This window comes from Phoxinus phoxinus (genome assembly GCF_949152265.1).
Source record: "Phoxinus phoxinus genome assembly, chromosome: 16".
NCBI classification, from domain to species: domain Eukaryota; kingdom Metazoa; phylum Chordata; class Actinopteri; order Cypriniformes; family Leuciscidae; genus Phoxinus; species Phoxinus phoxinus.
Window position 1 is genome coordinate 21,168,399 of NC_136891.1, and position 24,465 is coordinate 21,192,863.

General features: G+C 39.9%; 1 protein-coding gene across 2 annotated transcripts; it reads left to right on the forward strand.

The window, feature by feature from the left end:
* The first annotated feature begins 5,890 nt into the window (after window positions 1-5,890).
* Window positions 5,891-24,021, forward strand: rd3 (retinal degeneration 3, GUCY2D regulator). Of its 2 annotated transcripts, none has more exons than XM_079639126.1 (4): window positions 5,891-6,070; window positions 10,659-10,864; window positions 13,850-14,180; window positions 23,651-24,021. In XM_079639126.1, exons 3-4 carry the CDS (start codon window positions 13,894-13,896, stop codon window positions 24,015-24,017), a joined length of 654 nt encoding a protein of 217 aa, XP_079495252.1. In that variant the 5' UTR covers window positions 5,891-6,070; window positions 10,659-10,864; window positions 13,850-13,893; the 3' UTR covers window positions 24,018-24,021. The 2 variants fall into 2 exon arrangements, with proteins under 2 accessions (XP_079495252.1, XP_079495253.1); XM_079639127.1 differs by having other exon boundaries at window positions 5,901-6,070; window positions 10,716-10,864.
* Window positions 24,022-24,465: the final 444 nt, after the last annotated feature.

Genomic DNA, 24,465 nt, shown 5'->3' on the forward strand with positions numbered 1-24,465 from the left:
TGAATTTGACATTTCTGTTTTATTTGATGTTCTTCAAACTATCCTTCTCTAATTATTGGTCCTGGCTTTTTGGTAATTCAAGCACCATATGTACCTTAGTGTACCGCAGATCCAGTTATAACCTCACCCAAAACTCACACATTCCTCTCACAGCTGATACAAGAAATAGAGATTAAGACAACAGCCCAACATCACAGTAGGATAAAGTTTGTGGTGCTCAGATCACAGATAAAAACAACATAAACAAGGGTGTGAATCTGGAGAGTCAAACGTTTCGGAAGAAGTTCCTGGGAGTAATGCTACCTTCACATGCTTTTCCATCCCTCTTCTGAAATCCTCAAAGGCAAGATTATGAGTTTGTCAAGTTCAAGTGATTCTTTGTTGTCAGAAAGAATGGGAATCATGGAGGACATCAGGTTATTTCTTGCCTAATTCTTGGGGAAATCTAAGAGTCGAAAAGTAGTAAAGATATTTAATCAATATCCGAAGGATTTTGAATAAAATGTGGCGTCCCATTCGTTGACAACCATTTAAACATTTTCCTCTCTATTGTATACATTCACCGCACTTACGATTCTGGAATTTCAGTCAAATAAATGCTATAATATATATATATATATATATATATATATATATATATATATATATATATATATATATATATATAAAACCGCAATGCAGATGTTGTGGGAAAACTAACAAAACTTATTCGAGTATCAAAATTATCTTCCATTTTCCCAGTAGTAAATATGACTTGAGACGCTGTTTATGTCCAATTTCTGACAAGGAAACTTGTATTTACGACAAATCCTGTAGCATGTAAAGGCAGCATGAAGCCACTCTGTAGATTCCACAAAGATCATGGATCCTTGTCTTGGTTCCATTCCCTTCATGAGTTTGCATCTCTCCTTAGTGAACAGATTAAGCAGGAATTATTCAGACAGGGAAGAGGCTTGTGGCACAAGAACAGCTGTGAATGTCGGAGGGGTTTCACGTAAAATCACATCAAGGCAAGAATGAGTGACAGCTGCTCTCTGTATTAGCCTACTCCACTGATCGCCATTCTGGCAGAAGCCTTGAAGAGTTGTCTGGGTGCTTTCACACCTGAGCGTTTGTTTCTGAACCTGGTGCGTTTTCTTCCTTGGTTCGGTTTGTTTAGGCAGTTGTGAACAACACGGCAATCACGCTCGTATACGCACCAAAACAATCACTCCGAGACCGCCTGAACGAGGTTCATTCTGTGATTCTGCACATTAGTTACCACAGTTGAAAACCAAAAGAGCACCTCTTCATCTTAAAATGTTGTGTAATTACACTTCTCCATGTGAGAATGCTGTCCTGATGATTCCTGCTCTAGCTGCATTATAACATTTGTGTTTGTGTGTGTCTTGAACCTGTTAACCTCTAGACAGTGCTGGGATATCCAGAGACAGCATGTTTGAATATAGTATATAAGCAGGAATTACGCCTATATTCGTATAATGTTTGCGTGTGTCTCGACAGCTTAAAGCTCATGAAGCGAACTTGTCAATCATCTTGATGGATGGAAACTTTGCTACGCTTTAAAAGGTTGCCTTTTGAAAGCAAACCGATCCAAGAAAAAAGTGCAACATTGTAACAAATTAAGTCCCTGTTTCGGAACAAAACAAACAAACTATAGGTGTGAAAACGCCATGGCAGTGTTTCCGCAACTGCCAGAAACGCCAACAGTAGGCTACTCATTTTCAAACTCTTCCAATCAGACACACCTGACTGCTACAGACTCCAAGGCTGTGTCCAAAATTGCCCCCATACCATTTGAGGGGAAAGCCATTTGTGCTCTTTTTCTATCCCAAAATGCACCTCAATAATGAGGGTTCAACCTATGTACTTTTTACAACCTTTGTACTATGTCTTTACACTTGTGGCTCGGTTTGCTTGGTTCATTTGTTCCGGACAAAAAAAAAAAAGTCCTGGTCCACTTAGCGTTCACATTGGCAGAAACCTTAAGTCAAGTCAAGTCACATAGCGCTTTTAACAATATAGATTGTTTCAAAGCAGCTTTACAGTGATAATTAAAGTAACAGCGATTGTTTTGGCTTTACAGCAGCTCTAGAATAACTTAGGGGCCGCCAACACGACACCGTTCTAACAGAAAACCCGGAATGCGATCCGGCCGCTCATTTGCACAAAACAGTGCCTGGTGTCTCGAGTACGTAAACCATGAAATAAGTTCCAAGGTACAAGACTTGAAAAATTTATAATACAGAATTTTTTATTGCTTCCGCATAGCCACGTGAACCGGAATTATCCCGACAACGTTTTTTCAGAGGTGAGGGAAGGGAGGGAGGCCTTCACAGGGGAGAGACTAGTTGACACTGCAGGACTGCGTTGTCTTCGTGTCCAGACGCAGATCCTTCATCAGATCCGGATATGGCCTGGATCCGGCGGACTGCGGTAAATCTCGGGATAAACAGAGAGATGTTAGCGTAGACGCAATCCTTCTTATGATGTACCAAGTACATCAGGATTTATGGGAAGTGTTCCCGGCTGATCTAAACTATGCAGCCTAACATTGAGTTATAGAAGTCTATAATGTCTTATGTGTATGCTAGGCCAAAAAGATGTGTTTTTAGTCTAGATTTGAACTGACAGAGTGTGTCTGCTTTCTGGACAATGGTAAGATTGTTCCAAAGTTTTGGTGCTAAAAAGGAAAAGGATCTACCGCCAACAGTCATTATCATTATCAACTGGCCTGAATTTTGAGATTGCAATAGACGTGAAGGACTATAATGCGTTAAGAGCTTGCTCAAGTACTAGGGAGCTAAACCATTTAATGCTTTGTAAGTAATCAGTTGACAGAACCGGGCTAATATAGTCATACTTCCTGGTTCTGGTAAGAACTGTAGCTGACGCAATTTGGACCAGCTGTAGTTTGTTTATTAAGCGTGCAGGGCAACCACCCATACTAGCATTACAATAATCTAGCCTTGATGTCATGAACACATGAACTAATTGTTCTGCATTTTTCATTGAGAGCATATGACGTAATTTATATATATTTTTTAAATGAAAAAATGCGGTTTTACAGATACTAGACATGTGACTTTCAAATGAAAGATTGGTATCAAATAGCACACCCAGGTTCCTAAACCGACAACGAGGACTTGACAGAGCAGCCATCAAGTGTTAAACAGTACTCTAGGTTATTACGTAAGGACGTTTTTTGTCCAATAATTAGAATCTCTGTTTTTTCAGAACTAAATTGCTAGTCATCAGCTATGCATTCCGTTAATTTTGTGAATTGGTAAGTTTCGTCAGGGCATGAACAAATATAGAGCTGCGTATCATCAGCATAACAGTGAAAACTAATGCCATGCTTCCTAATGATATCTCCTAAAGCAAGCATGTACAGAGTGAACAGCAACGGTCCTAGTACTGAGCCTTGTGGTACACCATACTGAACTTTTGATCTATAAGACATCTCTTCATTAACTGCTACAAACTGATAATGGTCAGATAAGTATGATTTAAACCATGTTAGTGCAATTCCACTAATGCCAACATAATTTTCGCGTCTATTCAAAAGAATGTTGTGGTTGATGGTATCAAATGCAGCACTAAGATTCAGTAACACTAATAGAGAGATACAAGCACGCTTTATTGCTTTATTTTTCGTTTGCTAAAGGCACAGGGATTTGTTCACAATCTGATTGGCCAGATTTTATTCATATATTTTGTGACAGAACTTACCGGAAATCCCAAATGTTTGGTTCATTTGCATGACTTTGGTCTGTGTCACGTTCATATTATTCGAACCGCACCAGAGTTAGTTTGGAAGCAGACCGAGACCCATATTTTCAGCGTCCTCGGTCTTGTTTGGCTCGGTCACCAGGGTTAAAATGGTGTTCACACATATTCAAGTAAACCACACTAACAGTGTAATCGCACCAGGGTTTGTTTTAATCGAACCAAACATGTCAAGCGTGAACACACCCTAAAAGGTTATAGCCACATCAGGCTGAATGAATTTCAACAACTCGGTTGAAGGTTTCTGCGTCATTTCTATCCGATACTGCTTATTAAGGCAAATCCATTTGCTCTTCGTGTCAGTAGTAGCATAATCGCTTGAAGTACATCAGAAAAAAACAGGACATCAGTTTACTGTTGAGAATTTGTCACACCGCATCCAGTGTAGGCAGCATCACTGATTATAATGAGTTTTCTTTCATTTTGTTGCATCGCGCCACACCGCTCGCATCTGTAGACACAGTGTTAAGGTCCTTGCACACTGAGTCCGAAATTTTCGCATGCGTTTTTTCATGTCCATCATTCGGTAGTCCTGAATTTTCAAAACACCATGCAAATGCTTGTTACGGATGCGAAAAACGCAAAAAGTCTAACTCGTTCTGAATTTTTTTATGATGGACGAAAGTTTTGGAGGCAGTGTGTAAGCGTGATTAACATAACGTCGTATTTATTTTTTTACGTATTTATTTTCGGACTCAGTGTGCAATGACCTTTAGGGTGTAGGTTAGGGTTAGGGTTAATATTTGTTCCAACATTAAGTGACCAATGAAATCTTTGTTTCGGGGTTTGCACTTAAAGCTGCATTAGGGAGTTTTTAGAAAACGTTGACTTAGCCTGAAAATTTTAACAAGCACAACTTACAGGTCACTCCCCCTTGCTCTCTGCTGCGCTACAGCCCTCCCTCCACAGCTCCTCCGTGAACGCGCAGGCTAGTAAGCAGGACCAATGACGGCGGATAAACAGTTATGGCTCATTCACTGGTAGGGACATCAACAATATGCTTTACATTGACTATGGCCTGCCCATACTTTGACTACAAACTTGGTCCTCAAATCATTACGTATTTTGCAATACATGTAATGTAACTTTATAGCGTTGCACTCTTTCTATAAGTTATAAATAGCTAAGATAATATAACAGTAACTAACGTTACAGTATGTAAGTAATTATTCTAGCGATATGTAATGCTAGATAAGGTTTGCTAGTACATTATTTCAGCAACATGACAAGCGAATTAGCAGGTTTCAATTGTTGCTTTGCAAGTGCGTGACATTTTATCTATATGTTATGCGGCTAGAGTTTTGACACCGAGTCAATGGGCTCCGACGAGGAATTCACCCCCACAGCATGTAGTTCTTATAAAATGAAACTTGTCAAGCAGAAATATGGCTAACTCTGCATCGGTTTTTTATCTTTTCAGGACACGTAACGTTATAGCTCCCTCCACCTCTGAAAAGTCGCTCCGATGTTTACCCTCGTTTTATTTCAGGCTCGGTCTAATTCTTTCTTTTTCGCTTGTTTATCGTCATCTGTCTTTTTCGTTCACCCATCTTTGTTGTATGAGCAGGTGCCACTCGAGAAATTGGCAGTTTTGTTTGTTTGTCCAACATTAGCACAGCTGCGGCACACCGGCAATCTTTAGTTTGAACGGTACGCGCTGTGCAAGAGAGGGGTGTGATCAGATGTACACGAGCTTGATTGGCACTGCTAAGTCAGTCCTCCTGGCTCTGAGTGGTTGTTTCTGACAGGAGCGGTGCATTTCTGCAAATGGCAATATGACCACTTGGAGGAGCCAGAGGAGCTTGATTTTTTCACAGATTATCTGTCTCATATTCTACTGTCTGGACATAATGACAGTTATGTAAAAAATTAATGTTACCTACTGAAGCTTTAACTGGTTTGGGGGGGGGGGGGGGGGGGGGTGCTTGTACTGTGGGTGTGCTTCCAGGAACAGGGTTAGGAAACACGAGTCTATTGCAACACACTTGCTGAGATAAGACAATGCACACTGGGACTTTCTACATGTGACCAAAACAAGGAAATAAAAACAATTGCCTCTGAACTTGCTGACTTGAAACATTATAACCCTAGGTCAGACCCAAATGGAAAACAGATCTGAGAGTGCCAGCATCATCATGGTGTTGCATTGGCTATAAAAACAGCCATCAAACCCAATTTCACTGATAAACCTTTTAAGTGCAACGCTTTTTTTTCTCTGGAATTATGCAACAAAAAGAAACTAAAGAAAAGCGTGTTCTTTCTTCTACGTGAGTCAGACTTGGTGAGTCAGAATTGCGAAATACAGATTAAAAAAAGCAATTTAATGGATTCATTTTCACTTCATCAGATGGCATTTAACGTTCCACTGATTCTTTGAGTTCTCTCACAAATACAAATTCTGTCATTTAGTTTTAGGGTACATTTACACGATAACGATGAACTAAAAACAGAAAGGTTTTTTCATTGTACAGATGACAACGTTGTCACACGGATCCATGAAAACTACTAAAAACGCTGCATGCCAGGCCAGTAGGTGGCGATGTCACTTTGTAAACAAATACTACTATAGACTGAACACGCACATGACATCACTGTTTTCACAGATTGGCGTTTTTGTAGTTTACATGGAGACGAACAGTATCATTTTCAAAAACTTGCACTTTGAAACTCGTTTGCAAAAGTTTGTGGTTTCAGGCCACCCAAAACAGTGAAAATGGATGGCCAAAAAAGTTTTCCGTTTTTGTGTCATGTAAACAGCCTTTTAGTGGTAGCTCTGTGTACAGGTCTATGTGAAGATTTATGCCTTTATGTTCCATGAAAAAGATAACGGCATACATGTCCAGACATGAGGCTGATTAAATAAGGTGTGATTTTCATCTTTGGGGAAACAATTCTTTAAAACTACAAGAGCAGAGAAAGAAGCTACCAATGAGGCCTATCATAACTTCACATTATCAATAACATTTATCAATGTGTGGGTTCCTAATCACTCCCCATTATCAATAAGCAGTGTGGTAAAGCTCAAATGTCCAGTCCAGGATCATAAATAGTTTAGTTTGTAGATGAAATTGGCCCTTGAACAAAGGCCATTAAAAAAAAGCTTATGCTAGCAAAGGCTGGAAACCCCCATCATTGGTACAAACCGCTCACATGATCTGTACTGACTGTCATGCAGGATTATTTTATACTGTATAATACTTATTTTTATTTACATATTAATAAATAAATAACCCTAAAATGCTGTTAATGTGAATAATTATGATGTTATAATAATTATTATGCTATTTCATTATGCCAATGAAACTGGTTTTCTTAAACAATTTCAAGTTTATAAATGAGAAAAGCTCTTGGTTTCTCTAGCCTAATGATTTCTTCTAAACCTCACAGTAGAAAGGTCAGGTAAGGGCTCATTATAACTTCAATACTTCAGAACTGATTAACAAGAAGACACTAGGATGACTAGGCACATTTCTTCAATGACTTTCTTTCAGATCTTGACATAAGAGTAAAGTAGACGCAGCACGGTCATCTATTTGATACAGCCACTTGATACGTCTGAATCATAGTCACACCGAACATGTGATTTGACTCTTCCTGCCTGTGTTCCCTCTTTTGGGGAAATTCCCTGAATGCACTCATCCGTATAGTGAGGTATGTTGACGCACGCGTATAAAAATGTTCACCACACTAACAGGTGGTTCAGTTAACTAACTGGCAGTTTGCAGAGAGGAAATCTTTAATGTCAAATAATTCAGTGTTTGCGCTCTCGCTCTCTCGCTCTCTCGCTCTCTCGCTCTCTCGCTCTCTCTCTCTCTCTCTCTCTCTCTCTCTCTCTCTCTCTCTCTCTCTCTCTCTCTCTCTCTCTCTCTCTCTCTCTCTCTCTCTCTCTCTCTCTCTCTCTCTCTCTAAACAAAGTAACCTGAGTGAAAAGGTAAACTGAGAATAAAGACATAAGGTAGAATAAGAATAAAGGTAGTTTTAGCTAGTTAGCTATTAGTGGGCTATCATTATTGTTCTACAGTAAGAAAACTATGTAAAATAGACTGGAAGCTGTTTCTGGTTAATTCTGGACAATACATGCACGTTTACAGTAAATATAGTTACAATTATAATAATTATAATAAGGCACAATATAATTTGCATTTACAAACTGTAAAAGTTTGTCCCAAGAAGTCCCTGTGCCTGACATCCTGTGTCACTCCACAACATATTGATTTATTTTCTCACTTTTAACTTAAAAACATACAGTAGCCTTTATGAAGGTCTGGAACCACAGGCAGTAACTGATGTGTAATAACAGTGGTCAAAGTCTCCCTCTAGTGGTGAGAAGGTGAAAAAGAAAATAAATAAAACAAAATTGTTCTTATATCGGTGTGGCTTTGCTGTAATGGCAGGTAATCCTAGTTAAACGTTCAAACCTTGCATAAGCACTCTAAGAGTGTAAAGAGAAGACGGGGAAGCTTTTAATGAATAAACACCTACTATAAATTGATTATATTATGGTATTTATTTAGAAAGCTCACTGCAAATTAACTTTGCTGATCTAAACTGTCAGTCATTTAAGGGAGAGGTAATTGAAGTTGTGATCTGAGAAATGTTGATTTAGTGAAGGGTCTATAACTGAGGTTGGAAACAGGCAGAGGGCTGGAAAGTCCAGGGGTCAGAAAGTAAAAGTCCTGCCATATGTTTATTCCACCCATGAACTCAGTCAGCTAATTTCACTAATTAGTTCTATCTCCTGGCTGAAAAACTGTGCTAATTAGCAAGTCCAGGTGATTGGAACAAAATACTGAGGAGGACTTTTACTTTCTGAACCTGGACTTTCCACCTCTGGAAACAGGAAATGAATAGGCCTACAAAACCCTGACTGGAGTTAGTCTTTGTCTTATTTGAAAATTATGTGAATTGATTAAGGTCTTTCACACGAGCAATAGGCTATACACGCTGTTTATTCGAATAGGCTACGACCCTGATTCGGCTCGTGAAGGCAGAAACATTGCTTTTAAACAACTGCTCAAAGTAGCTTTCATATTGGGAAACACAATGCAGACCGAGTACTGATATTACTTTTGGAATTACTTACAAACCAAGCGACATAATACACTACTGAGTCCCTGTGCAACTCAGTAGGAACGAATTGTTTGAGTAAATGATTACGATTTATAGAGTCACTTTATTGTCGCCACCTACTGGCGTAACGGTGTAACCTGCAGAAAAGGTCGCTAAAAATTCCCACCGAAATGCTGATGGAGCCAATCAAATTGGTTTTGAATTGCAGACATAAATATTTGCAGACATAATGAACCATAGGCATCCTGTGTGAGCGTACAGTGTTTGAGCGAGGCTGAGCGACTAGCCTCATGCATGTCATGGTTTTACTGCTAAGCTGAGACATCTGCTTGGATTAAACCCTTTCCATCTGCTGTCCTTCAGTCCACTGCCGAGCTGATAGTTCACTGAAAACACGTCTGTGCCAATATGTTATATTGTGGAGGGCACATTAGAAATACCAACATATCATATACTAATGGCCACTGATAATAACAAATAAAATAGCATTTTTATTTATTATTATTATTTGTATTATTATTATTTAAACCTGAATTTTTTTTTATTTTATTATTTCAGATTTAAAAAAAAATGTTGACAAAGAAAAGTTGTACAATTGGTCTGTAAAATTTATAAGAAATATAGGCTAACACCATTTTTAGGCCACTAATGAAATAATCAAAATCAGAAGAATGATCTAGCAAGGTTCTCAAGTTATGAACAAACATTCTTCCAGTGACTTTAATAGAATGTTCATTCTGTTACGCGGTCTTTTAGAATGTTCTCAAAAGTTCGCACCAAAATAGTTATACATCATGAACGTTTGACAAATGTTTTGTTAATATTACTAGCCTTGTTTCAGAATGTTCATTCAAAATTGTCATTCCCTTAAAGTTTGTAAAATGATAAAACAGAGAACATTCAGAAAAGTTTATAAAGACATCATGAAACTAATCCATATGAACTGAGTGGTTTAGTCCAAAACTTTCTGAAGAGACACAATCGCTTCACATGATGAACAGATTGAATTTAGTCTTTTATTAACATACACTTTTGATTACCACACACATTAGTTGTGGTAAATGGAAGCTCAAGCATGTTTGCTTAATGAGAGCCAATGAGGTAATATTTATTCTCATGTTACGCACTGCAAGAACCAATGAGGTTCATTCTCGTGATATGCAGCAAGTTTGAGCTTCTGCAAGAACCAATGAGGTTCATTCATGCGCGCTTGAGCTTCTTCACTAATCAATGTTTATAACTGAATAAAAGCCTAAATTAAATCTGTTCATAAAGCAACGAGTCTCTTCGGAAATTTTGGACTAAACCGCTCAATTCATACGGATTAGTATTACGATCTGAATTTTTTTTAAGCATCAAAGAGGTAGTTGCTTAGACTGTCAATGGAGGGACACAAAGCTCTCAGATTTCATCAAAAAGAAATTGAACGAAAGTCTTATTGGTTTCAAATAACATGAGGGTGATTAAATGATTACAGCATTTTAATTTTGGGGTGAACTATCCCTTTAACGACAACTCTCTGAGAACATATAATCATGTGAACTCTTGCTGGCTTCATTCTCAAATCATGCTGAATATCCTGATCATCAGATTTTTTAAATTGCAGTTTTAATGTCATGTAATTGCTCTCTAAGCTATAAAAACACTCCAAGGGTTCAGATGAGCTTGTTTACCGGAGGTTGGCTTTCTGTAAATGCTGATTACAATTAATAAAAAAGAGAACAAAGCTTTTTTACAAGATTACTCATCTTAGTCACATGACCTCGTAGCCCACACACACTCATAATCTGTTTATGCAGCGCATGACCCGTCCTCCCCCTCTCTCCTGCCCTCCCATCCCGTCTGCTGCCTTTCAGCTGATGATGCATGTGGCAGAATAGGCTTTGGGAGCATCGCTATAGCAACCGATAACAGAAAGGCACTTCAGAGCAATCTCAAAGAGGAAATGTGACCTGGGCCATTGCACAACTACAAGCCCTATAACACAACTGGATCACTTATCAAGGTAAGGAGAACGAGCAAATGAGAAATTAATAAAGAGGAGATAGCTAAAGAGAATGGCGGAGGAGTGGGTGGGTGGATGGACAAAGAGAAATAAAAACACAAGAGTAATGAATTCAACACGTTTTGAGATGACAAACTTTGCATTTTGAGAATCATCGGCAGTGATTTGCAGTGATGTTACAGGTGGACATTGATGATATTACTTTTAGTTTAGAAGCTTACAATGTTTTTCATTTCAGCATTTAAGCCACAATAGTATCTTTTTGATGGATCGCATAATGTATTTACTTATAAAATGACTGCTTTGATCAAATTGTCAGTGGGGATATGGCTAGTGTCTCCACATGAATACCCGAAAGCTTTGACATTCTCTGAAATTATAACTGTTTTGCACTGATCTGGTCTTCCATTTGAAGCAGGTTTACAGATGACATGGTTTTTATTTATCAAACCGTTTTGGTTACCATTGACTTCCATTGTATAGACAAAACACTGAGACATTTCTCAAAATATCTTCTTTTGTGTTCCTCAAAAGAAAGTCATACAGTTTTGGAAGGACGTGAGAGTGAGTAAATGATGACATAATCTTAATTTCTGGGTGAAGTACATGCTCTTAATTCCAAATGCTCATTATAACAGCACAGTAACCACAAATGTGTCGTTCAAATAAGTATTTTTAGAAAGAAACCGTTCTTTAGCAAAGTGGTTCTCAACTGATGGGCGATGATCCACAAATGGTCTGTTCTGCACTGTAATAATAATAATAATTTTATGATGTTAAGATAAGATACATAAACAAAAAGATTATTGGTGTATGATTTACAAGAAAATACTATTTCAGTCTTACTTCAAAATGTCACATTTAATGTAATGTGTTACTTGCCGTTTATGGATTTTTTTGTGGAAAATGTATTAGCCATTTCTGAGTGAAAATAGTTTGAAAGTAAATCCTTTGTAGTGGTATGGCTAAATGCAACTAATAAAATGCAACTAATAGTAACCTTATTAAGTAAGAATAGAAAGATATAGGTGTAAAAGGGAGGGACAACATTCTTTGTACCTTTCGTTGTTGACGTCTCATTCTGTGCGTCAGTATTTTGGCCCAAAATCACTCGGTAGAAGTTAGGCCAAATTACCCGCAAGCTGTGTTATGTGACATGCCCTCATCCTAAGAGCCAAGAGCATGAAAACATTGAAATTCAAGAGACACTTGATCAAGTTTATCATTTTGCATATAGTTTGATAAGGTTAAATCAATTAATCAATGTTTGAATTTAACTTTGGTACAATAAATAGATATCTACCATGTTTGGTCACCACCTGATGTCTGGTAAAATCTGGGTCAGCGTCCTTTACAAATTCACATCAAAACAGATTCTGTGGATGAAATGACCCGAGAGGTTTGTCTGTCTGAAGGTTTAGGCTGGGAAATTTGTCCTATTGTGATTGAGAATGGAAACATGTAGAGGTCAGGGTTCTTCTCATTTTGTTATTCTACATTTTTCCATTCTCAACCACTTTAGGACAAATGTCAATGTCATTACAAAAAACACAAGTCCCAGAGTCCCATGCATCATCTATTTTACACACAGCATTTGTTGTGAAAATCCTTTACCAGATTTGGTGTTCCCGGTCAAAAATGACTGGCTTTTAAATTGCTTGTACATCTCTCATTATCGCCAAACACTGGATTTAATCTTTTTGTCAACTTGTTTTCTTTCAATTACCACAGATTTTGTATTTCTTTTTAGAACTCATTGATCGTAGGCCTCATTGATCCAAGTTTTTTTTTTTTTTGAGGTGAATAAGCTTGAGTGAACTTTTTTCACTCAAACACTGAGGTGCATAAGCTCAGATCAATGAAACCTCCGATCAACCAGTTCAAAACCTGTCTAAACTCTTTTTTTTGTCCTAAAACATAAAAAGTTTATAAAAATATTGAATTCAATATTTGACAATAACAAAGCGATTAGCTCACACTTTAGATTAGGGTCCAATTCACTATTTACCAACTATTAACTACGGCTTTTTGCCTCAATACACTCCTAATTACTACTTACTAATAGATAGTAAGGTAGTTAAGTGTTAGGTTTATGGACTAGATTTGGCCACTAGAGGCCCTCATTGTGTTTCATTTCAGTTCCCCGCCATTTTATCATGTGCTATTGTTCTCACCTGTGCCTCATTTCCTGTGAGTATATTTACGTTTCTCTGTTCCTCTGTTTTTTTGCTCAGTGTTTGCAATGTTGAGACCAATCTCTCCAGTATATTTGGTAAAGTCCTGTGAGTTTCTCTGGATTTATTTGCTCTGACTTGTTCCATTTTGTTGTCCTTATTTTTTTCCCATGGAAGTTTTTTTATTTACCCAAACATCATTTACCCTTTGTTTCTGGACCCTCTTTTGGATTTTTTTGTATTGACACCTTGGAACATTTGGAGATTCTGTTTTTGAATTACTTTCTGAACTAATTAAATTAGACATTAAGTATTCCATGACTGAACTCTCGTTTCTGCTACTGGGTCCTCCATCTTCTCTTTCATTCAGCCCTCACAGCTTTCTTCTAGCCTTGGTTCTTACAGTTAAGTTTAGGTATTGGGTAAGATTAAGATTAAGGGATGTAGAATATTGCCATACAGAACACATTAATATGTACTTTAGATGTACTAATAAACAGGCAATATCCTAGCATTATGCATGCTAATAAGCAATTACTTAATTACTAAGTGAGAATTCGACCCTAAAATAAATACCCTAAAATTTTTTGTAGGCCAGGCTATTTTTTTAACTGGAACATCAAAAAGTGTAACACTGTACCAACATTGTGAGAAAAAAGTCAGTATGTTTTAGTTCAACGTGATAACATAAACTAGCATTTCCAGGGGGAAAGGAAAATTGTCTCCGGGTCAAAATGACCGGAACACAACCTGAGGGTTAAATTACTCTTTGTTTTATGCAACCAGGTCAACTTCTACTGCACCCCTACAGGTAACAGTAAAAGTGAGCAGCAGAGGGCCGGTGACCGAGCGAGCATGTCGTGGTTCAGCTGGAACGAGCCGTACAATCGCAGCCCGCGACGTGAGCCGTCTGAAGTAGTTGTGGACACCTTGATGCTGGAACTGAGCTGGCAGATGAAAGAGGCCGAGAGGCTGCAGCGGGAGCGAGACAATGAATACCGCAGGCTGAAGAGCGGCGTGGACTACAGCTGGCTCATGAGCGCCCCACGCACCTCATACGACATCAGCCAAGGAGAGAGACTGGGCCTGGAGGACCTGTGTAGCAAAGTGCCACCAGCATACTGCGGACCTGCAATACAAAGGTGAGACAGATGTTAAACGCTCCATATTACATTTTGTTTTCAACATGAGGATGTTGTTGGTCACTGTATGTTCAGGGGAGGTGGATCTGGGTAATTAGTTTACTAAGCCGTCTTTGTGATGTCTCTTCTAGGAAGTGCACAAAGACTGCTATGCTTTTTTTCTATAGGTGAGCTAAGTAGCTCTAACCTGCTGAAGTGATAATTGTAAATCACACACAGGCCTCACGGGATACACACCTGACAGATTCAGATAAGCCCCAACTGACGCTGTTCCTTTCTGTTTGTTATGGCAACAGCATGACAATCATGTTTTTGTTCAGCCCCCCTCACTTATAAACAACACATATGGATTAAAGGGATAGTTCACCCAAAATTAAAAATTCATACGCTTCATACCTTCATGACTGTAAGCAGCCAAGTCTACTACTTTAAGCAGCTGATGGTTGCTGGACGGTGCTTGTTAATGGACGCGCTCGCTCGGGTTGTTATTCACTGCAATGTCCACACCAAGTTCTCTGGTTTCATTGTAGATTTATTTTACCGTGAATGGTCCTCATTTCCAGTAAGCAAGAGTCCAACAGACAGTCAATAAATCCACAGTTCCAAGTCTTTCACCAATACACATTTCCTACTGCGCAGCATGGCCTAGAATAACTCAGTGTAGCATAGCATAGCTTAGCGGTCAAAAAACTGTGTGCACCTTCCCTCCAGCAACACATGTCACCTGAAGGAAGGTTCCTACCTATATTCAGCAACCAATTACCCAAAGAGAGACCCCTACTGGACACACACTTACATAAGATTTAAATAAAGACAAAATGGCTCTTACATACCGGCCCCTAATTGGGATGAATCAAACATACCAATTCCCAACACATAAACAAAGAGCCACACATAAATACAAATAGTGAGAACAATAAACACACATGATGCTGCTTATAACAAAACACCTTAGCCCATAGACTCGTGTAAAAAAACAAAGCTTTGCTACAGGCCTGTCTATAACACTGGTCTTAGTTTGTAAACGGACAGAGCGAACCAGCCCCTTTTGTCTTTTCTGGCAAGGAGCCCCGTGTCAGCCGCCCTCCGACTCTCAAAAGCCCATCATCCAACCATGGGTCCAGCTTATAGATGGTACTCCGTTTGCTTACTATATCCTTTCCAGAAGACAAAGCAGCGATCTCCTCAGGGAATCTTTGCTGTTGGCAGTAGCAGATTATGGCCTGCTCAGCTTCCATAAGATCTTCTGCTGACAAGGTTTGTCCTTCTGTTGCACCTTTAACTACCCGACTCTCTTGCACCAAGGCACTCTGCTTGTTAGCATCAGCAATATTCAACTCCATTCTCTTGCGAGTTCTTCTCAACAATAATATCCTCTTCAACCTAAGCAACCAGGCAACTGCTACTCGAAGTTTCCTCCAATCTGAAAAGTAGGCCATCAGCCAATCTGTACCCTTCAGTGAACCTTGAGTATTTACCACATTTACAACAGCTTTTTTCTTGACCTCGAGGTCGTCAACCCCTACTGCAGTGAGCACAAGATTTTTGGGCCAATCCTCTTCTGGTTTGTACAGAAACTTGGGACCTTCTATCCATCGGTTTTTCTTAATAAAATCTCCAGCCCTCCTTCCTCTGGATGCATCATCAGCTGGATTCTCCTTTGAGCCAACATATCGCCACTGTGATGTCTTTGTGGCTTCCCTGATAATAGAGACTCTGTTTGCCACAAAAGTATGAAAACGCTTGTCCTCATTCATGATGTACTTGAGCACAGATGTGCTGTCTGTCCAAAAGACAGATTCTTGCAACTGGAGCCTCAGCTCTTTCTTTAACATCAGGTCAACACGAACAGCAAGCACAGCAGCAGTTAACTCCAAACGGGGAACTGTGATGACCTTTAAAGATGTTACTCTGGCCTTGCCCATGAGGAAGGCAACATGAATGTCACTGTTGCTATTCTTGACTCTAAGGTAAGTGACCGTGCCATACCCTTGTTCGCTTGCGTCTGAAAAATGATGAAGATGGGCATTTATGCAAGACCCACAGCTTATGGGCTTAACGCATCTCTCAACTTTGAACTCAGACAGTGCATTCAGCTCCTTCAACCACCTTGTCCAGTCACGCAAAATGTCGTAGGGCACAGTCTCATCCCAACCGAAATTCCTCCGACATAACTCCTGTAGCATGATCTTAGCAGGTAGCACAACTGGTGCCAAAAACCCAAGTGGATCATATACTGAGCTGGAAACTGACAACATCCCACGTCTTGTGCAGGATTTCTCCTGGACCTCCATTTTGAACTTAAATGAGTCAGTTTCCGCACACCACAGCAATCCAAGTGCTCTCTCAAGAGGCAGGCTGTCCCTGTCCAGATCCAGCTCCTTCCACTCTTTGGCTCGATGCTCCTCGGGAATGGTTTGCAGGACAGTGCGCTTGTTGCTACTCCATTTTGTCAAAGTGAAACCTCCTCGCTGACAAAGAATGGAAAGATCATTGACTAAACAAACTGCTTCATCTTCAGATGCCACACTCTTAAGGCAATCATCTACATAGAAGTTTTCTTTGAGAGTTTGAACCACCTCTTCTCGGAACTCAGATTGATGATCATCTGCTGTTTTTCTCAAAGCAAAGGCAGCACAACTCGGAGAGGAGACAGCCCCGAAGAGATGGACATTCATGCGAAACACTGCCACTTCTTTTGTAAAATCTCCATTCTGCCACCATAAAAAACGGATGAAGTCCCGGTCCTCTTCTGCCACCCGAACCTGATGAAACATTGATTGTATGTCACCCATGACCGCTACAGACTCCTGCCTAAACCTCAAGAGGACTCCAATCAATGTGCTTGTGAAATTGGGACCTTGTAAAAGGACTTGATTCAAAGATGTTCCATTGAATGCCGCACCACAATCAAAAACCACCCGCAAGTTTCTCTTCTTGGGATGACGTACACCATGGTGAGGAATGTACCACACCTTGCCGCTCTCACGTTTAAGCTGATGAGTGGGCACTTCCTCTGCATATCCCTTTGCGAGCATTTCATTTACAAATGATACATACTCCTGATAAAACTGATCATCTCTCTGGAATCTCCTCTTCAATCCAAGTATCCGCTGTTTTGCCACAGAGAAATTGTTGGGCAGATACACATTTTCTTTTTTAAATGGCAACTTTAAGGTATAATGATTGTCCTGAAGCTTGGCAGAACTCTCTGCAATCTCCAAAAATCTAATATCCTCTCTTGACAATCCTTGCTCTTCTGCAGCTCTTTCATTGAAGTCATGGTTGTATTGTTTAAACAACATCTCTTCCAATCTACACACAGAAATCCTGTTAACCACTGCAGAACAGTCTTCAGCCTCAAAGCTACCTGCATGCAAAGGACCATTGATGACCCAACCTAATGCCGTTCTCATAGCATAAGGACCATCCCCATGGCTGTTTATGACTTCCCAAGGCTCCAACATCTTAGGAGCATTGTTTCCAATCAACAAATCAACGTTAGCCATTATGCGGGGAACTTTAACCTTTGCCAGGTAAGGCCACTTAGACAAATCTCCTTTAGACACAATGTTGTCAGAACTTACAGGCATTTGTTTCTGTGTGAGCGTTTGTGGAAGCTGATAGAAGATGTTACCATCAATACCAGACACTTCCAACCCAGAGAGTGCGTATGCTGATACAACTCTTTCCTGTCCCATAGTTTGTAACAGAAACTGAGTTCCTCTACCAGAGAGATTAAGCCGCTGCATAAGACTTTCAGTACAAAAAGTCGCAGAACTGCCAGGATCCAGGAATGCATACGTCTGGATTATCTGATCTCCTTTACTGGCCTTGACTTGAACTGGTAAGATAGAAAGCAGACAGCGATCCTTTCCGGCCCCTGTATGACCACAGGTTTCGGCAGAGCCTACGAACTTGCATGCCTCCGCCTCCTCTGAATTGGCCGTATATCTGTCAACATGAAGCACAGTGGGATGGTGCCGACCACATATCCTACAAGTCAACCGCTTGCCACAATTACGACTCATGTGCCCAGCACTTAAGCAACCAAAGCAAAGCTCTTTCTCTTTTAGAAAGTCCATCTTTTCCCTTTGCTTCTTCCTTTTGAATAGTTGACAGTACTCCAATACATGATGCTTAGCACACCACACACATAATGGAATCAGTTTAGAATTGTTGGGTGGCAATTCTGTCCTCATATTCTTAGAGGTTTCCCCAGATTCCACTGGTGCAATGTTAGTGGCAAAGATGTTTCCCTTAACTCTGCCTTCTGGAGATAGCCTTGGTCGATTAACAGGTCTTGTGATAGTTGGCAAATCCCTAATATCACCAAACAAGGGATCCATTAGGATGCCAACCTGTCTTTCAAGAAAATTCACAAGATCTTTGAACAAAGCTCTACATTGAGTATTTTCCAGAATGTTATGTGCGACAGTTCTCCACCGCTCTCTGAGCTTGAAAGGCAATTTACACATAACAGCTCTCATATTGCTTGGCATATCTAACTCCTGAAGGTATAGCAATTCCTCAGTGACATTGCAACAACCACGCAGAAAAAGGGCATATGATTGCAAAGCATTGACATTCTCCCCTTTTATTGCGGGCCAAGACAAGGCTCTTTCCAGATAAGCAGTGGCAATCTTGTACTTATTGCCAAAATGTTCCTGCAATAGCTGCTTTGCCTTAGCATAGCCAAGGTCAGGGGTCATGTGTAGGCAACTACGTACCAACTCTTGTGGCTGCCCCCTAGTGAACTGTTCCAAGTAATATAAACAATCACTAGAGCTTGTCTTCTCCTCCACTCCCTTTTCAAATGCTCTGATAAACGAAACATACTGAAAAGGATCTCCGTCAAATAAAGGTATATCTCTGGCTGGTAAAGATGAACAACGTTGCTGTTGGACAAGAGCTGATGTTATTTCATTTTGCTTTTGCATTATATTGCCAATGTCAACATATTGACTCTGCATTTGTGGTCGAGGAATCATTTCAGATGCTTGTTGTCCATGTTGAACTGATGTGGGTCGAGAAATCATTTCAGATGCCAAAGGTCTATGAGGTTGAACTGATGTGTCTTCAAGTGCATGCTGAGAATTCCGCCTTTCTGAGTCCATATATTCCTGCCAAGGCTGCTGACAAATTTCCTGATACGGCACAGAAGACATCAAAAAGGGATCCACTGCTGGTACTTTATCTGCAGTTTTGCTATAGCCAACTAGTTCAAACTCCTCCGCCATTGGATTTAAGATAGTTGCAGATGCTTTCCCTTCTTCCTTTTCCAATTGAGACTTCACAACATGAGAGGCATTTGAAACACTGCGACTTTCAGAGGCCTTTAGAACTGCAAGTTTAGCATTGGATTCTAATAGCATTGCTTTCAGTTCCAGTTGCTCCTTTTTCCTCTTAATCGCATGCTCTTGCTCCTCCAAGTCTTGTCTTTCCTTTAAAGCTGCCATACGAGCAAGCAGTGCAGCCTTGTTTGCCTCGGCTATAATTCTGGCAGAAGAAACACTACTGCATGTACTCACTTTACTTGGACGTCTACTACCAACATTTGAAATACTATCATCTGGATTGACCCCATCAACATTGTCAGTCATGACTTCAGTTGTAATAATTTCATAATTTTCATTACATGATACCCACATTTTGACTTCAGAAATAAAATCATTGTTTACAATCATTTTTGCCTTAAACCATGTGTCATGTTTTTCCTTCTCACTTTCAGGTAACATACCCATCAAAGAACCATGAATACCTTTTACTTTATCACACAAACCCAAAAGATCAACAAAAGCACATTGCACCTCTTTTACATTTCTTTGTTGCATCAGACCTTGTATCTTTTTCCTTAAATTAGTAGCTTTCGTAAACACAGATTTTCTATCACTCTGCAACCTTTCAACCTTTTCTACAAACGCTTTAGGAGTTAATTTCACAACACGTTTTTGTTTGTCCATTTGAACATCAACATCAGTAAAAACACCATTGTCCAACGGAAGCGCTTCCATAGACCTGTGCTCAGTTTCAGCAGGCTCCATAATCCACCGTTTTCAAAGCACAATCGAAGCAACAATGTATCTAGTTCGCAAAGTTAGTTATACTCTTTTGACAACCAATGCATTGGATTTATGTCCCCATGTTGTGTGCACAGAAAGTTAAATGGCCATTCAACAATAAGTAGCGCTACTAAACATACCTCTTCACGTTGGGCGCCATTTGAACAAAGCTGACGTTTGTAGAGCAGCTCCAGTGTCTTTCCTCACGTTGGTAGATGGTCCCTGACCCAAAAGCAAAGACGCGCACATATAATCCACAGATATGCGATGTCCTCCTGTCGTGGTTGCAGCTGATCTCAGATGTAAACGAAATCGATGCAAAGTTCCTCCAACACTCCACTCAATCTTGTTCAACAGATGATGAAACTCCAATGCAAAAATAGGTAAACTCAGTTTGGTTTGAGTAAAAACAGTTTTTTGACTAAATGTAAGCAGCCAAGTCTACTACTTTAAGCAGCTGATGGTTGCTGGACGGTGCTTGTTAATGGACGCGCTCGCTCGGGTTGTTATTCACTGCAATGTCCACACCAAGTTCTCTGGTTTCATTGTAGATTTATTTTACCGTGAATGGTCCTCATTTCCAGTAAGCAAGAGTCCAACAGACAGTCAATAAATCCACAGTTCCAAGTCTTTCACCAATACACATTTCCTACTGCGCAGCATGGCCTAGAATAACTCAGTGTAGCATAGCATAGCTTAGCGGTCAAAAAACTGTGTGCACCTTCCCTCCAGCAACACATGTCACCTGAAGGAAGGTTCCTACCTATATTCAGCAACCAATTACCCAAAGAGAGACCCCTACTGGACACACACTTACATAAGATTTAAATAAAGACAAAATGGCTCTTACAATGACTTACTTTCTTCTGTGGAACATAAGTTATTTTGAAGAGAAAAAAAAGGTCCATACAATGGAATTCCATTGTAACCAAAGTAGTTCAGTTAGCAACATTCTTCAAAATATATGTATTTTCTGCGGAGAAAGAAAAGTCATACAGGTTTGGAATGACAAACCCTTCAAAGCTCCATAAGGTAACTAAATATGCTTTATTTTATTCTTCTGTAATTGTTATTATATTATTGCGACAGGTTAGATATACTGTAGATCCGGGTCACTAAAGACCCGACTATGTAATAATGATTGGCGATGCATTTAAGGGTTAAAAAGGACAAAAAGCATTGTGAAAGGACCATCTGAATTGTGCTCAACATTTCCAAGTCTTCTTTACACAGTTATTGAACCAAACTGAATCAACACTAAACTTATTTCACCTGAATAATGAATGACTGCTTATTATTGTCTTGTCAGAGCTGCTTCACAGCAGAATTGAATTATTTTTGCATCATTGATTCATTATATCCTGTTTATCACTGTAAAGCTGCTTTGAAACAGTCGCCATATCAATAAAAGTGACTTGACTGACTGTACCTCTCAGAAAGTTATTGTATGGCTTTAGAAGGTTTGGACTACTTTCATGGTGATCTTTTTTGTTTTGTTTTTGTGTGTGTAGTTTTTGGAGTTTGCCTCAAATTCAAATAAGTTCAAATAACATAGTTTGGAACAACGTAAGGTTGAGTAAATGATCTGGTTCCCATGAGGACATGTGAAACGTGAGAGTTTTTAGAGGACTGTATTGATTAATGAAAGAATGAGGAGGAAGATTAAGAAAACACTGATTCATTGATTTAGTTGGAAAGAAGAACCTTGCTTGGAAACCTATTTTAAGACTCCCTAAGAACCTCTTAGTGCGTGGAGCAGGAGAGCGCATACAGGTCTTGAGAGGCGGTTTACTCTGAGTCAAGGGCTTATGTTCTGCTCCCATAGGGACCACAGGTGGCAATTAACATGGGGTAGATAGGGCAACTTTATACCTCACATTGTCACTTTATATATAGAGGGTTTTCACCGACGTCACGTTCTGGGCGGTAACCCGGATACGCGGCCTTTATGGAGGCACTCGGATGTAAACAACAGCATGGATTGCACTGTGTATGTACGACTGAACACACTGTTACACTAATAAATCACGGAAAAAACACATGGAAGCTGCGAAATCATATAGAGAAGGACTTAGTAAGCAGGAAAGAAAGTGAAATTTTGACAAACTAAAGTTAATATGTGGTACAGTAAAGATCCGAACGAGCTAGCTTCTCTAGCCCTTACTGCAATTCTTCCTTCTATTTCTTATCCCGACATAGTGTTCTGATTGTCAGTCCAAAGCACATGCAATCTGTTTCAAGCTACATCCATATGTGGTTTGAATTATCCTATTCAAATCACATATCAGGACATCAGCTTCAGTCTGAATGCTCTGATCAGATTTCTCATGGTATGTGACTTTCTCACGCCACGTAAAATTTAAACGTCAGACGTTGTTATAGGGAACATGCTGAAAGTCGCTGCCGAAACAATGCGGTGTTGTTGCAAAATGCCTGATGTGCAGAATTTTTTTATTTTTGAAGGCGCAGACAAGAGCGCGGAAAAAAGCTGTAGGCTACATACCAGCCTCCTACAGTTCTGCCGAAGGCTCAAGACGCAGTAGTCCAGCGCGGCGGCTGCACATTTCCATGTTGTAAAATTTAAATAAGACAATCAACCCAACATCATTGCCATATTGCCAAAGAGCTGCATGGACACACAAATCGGATCTGAACAGTTGTGATACACAGTGTGGACATCATTTTAGATACAAAGATAATCGGATTTGGACTGACAGTGTGATTGTAGCCATAGTTAATTACGTCAACATTTTAGCCCTAGTCAACGCTTCATTTACACATGGCTGATGCTGTGCCTCTCTCAACCATTAACACCTTCTTTCATCAGTTTATTCCACTCTTCTCTTTAACTTTTGACAGTCTATAGAACTCAACATGTTTTTTCCCGGTGCGACCGATTAGTACAGACCAAAACTCGAACATTTTTCAGCAGCAATGATCAGCCAAATTTGCTCAGTTCAGTGGCATTGTTTATGTTCAGTGCCTCCAAAATGGCTGACTTCCGGATTGATGACGTGTAGTGAAAACAGAGTGAAAACCCTCTATAAGCAGTTGCAACTTTGTTTTTTGTAATAATGGCTTTATATGTCGCAATGTGACTATCTCACAATTACCTATTTATGTTTTACTCTGAGGCAGAAACGGGATCTCATAGGATCCTTGTGGAGATGCAAGTCGTGTTGTTTGGCACGTTTCTTTGAAATCTTGCCATATTACACTCACGAGAAAGCAGCGCATAAGCAACAACATTTACTTCAGCACAGGTTACAAAGCACAGATTTTAGAAAGAGATGTTTAATAAGTTGGACTGAGCAGGATGGTTAGTATACTATACATCATGAAATAAACGTTTTCAATGACATGAAGCTCTTTGGACAAAAGCGTTATAAAACCTTCCTCTCTTCACAGGTTTCGCCAGGTGCTGATGGAGAATGAACCTGAGGTGCAAGAGGTTTCCGGACTCTTCCGTTCTGTGCTTGTGGAAACACTTGAGCGCGTTCATGAGGAGCAGGAGGCTCAGCGTCTGAGCCACCAGTGGAACAACAGACGCTCCATAAGCCTGTCGCTGATGAACTTTAAGTCTCGCGTGCGGATCAACCCTTTCGGCAGCACCTTGGGCCTGAAATCAAGCAGTTACGGCTCAGAGGAAGAGGGCATGGACGTCAAGACTGTGTGTGAGGATGTTGAGAAGGGCATTAGCCTGACAGCAGAGAAAGCACAGCGTGTGTGGAGCATGCCAGAGATCCGGCACAAGGGAATCAATGGTAAAGCTTGAGTGTCTGTGAGTGGGAATCAGCGGGATCCGGCCCAAGTCAACGACTGGCTGATGTTCCCAGCATTACCTTCACTTTCAGTGTGTTTATATTCCGAGGTCTAAGCGTGGAGGCAAGAGGCATGTTCATGTCTGGAAATAAAACTGAAGTCTTATAAGCAAAGCATCACAAATCAATAAATCTTACAAGGACGACAGATCATAAACCCAGACTGTTTATTTTTGAATTTGTGCAGTAAATTCCTAAAATAGAAAAATACATATTTATCTGATCACTCGCCATTATTAAATGTGTTATTCTGAAATTACACAATTTGTCCATTGAAGTTTTTATGACCTTTCAGTTTTAAAATTAATTAAATTAAAATACTTTAAAAAAAATTATTATTACAGTGCAGGTCTGCTTTTTAGTAACATCGTCCCATTTTTCAAACCAACTGTTGGTGTGGAA

Excerpts from the sequence above, each read along its gene's own strand:
- rd3 (XM_079639126.1), top strand. The coding sequence starts at position 13,894 with ATGTCGTGGTTCAGCTGGAACGAGCCGTACAATCGCAGCCCGCGACGT. Across the intron at positions 14,181-23,650 it reads TGCGGACCTGCAATACAAAG|GTTTCGCCAGGTGCTGATGG; the intron begins GTGAGACAGATG and ends CTCTCTTCACAG.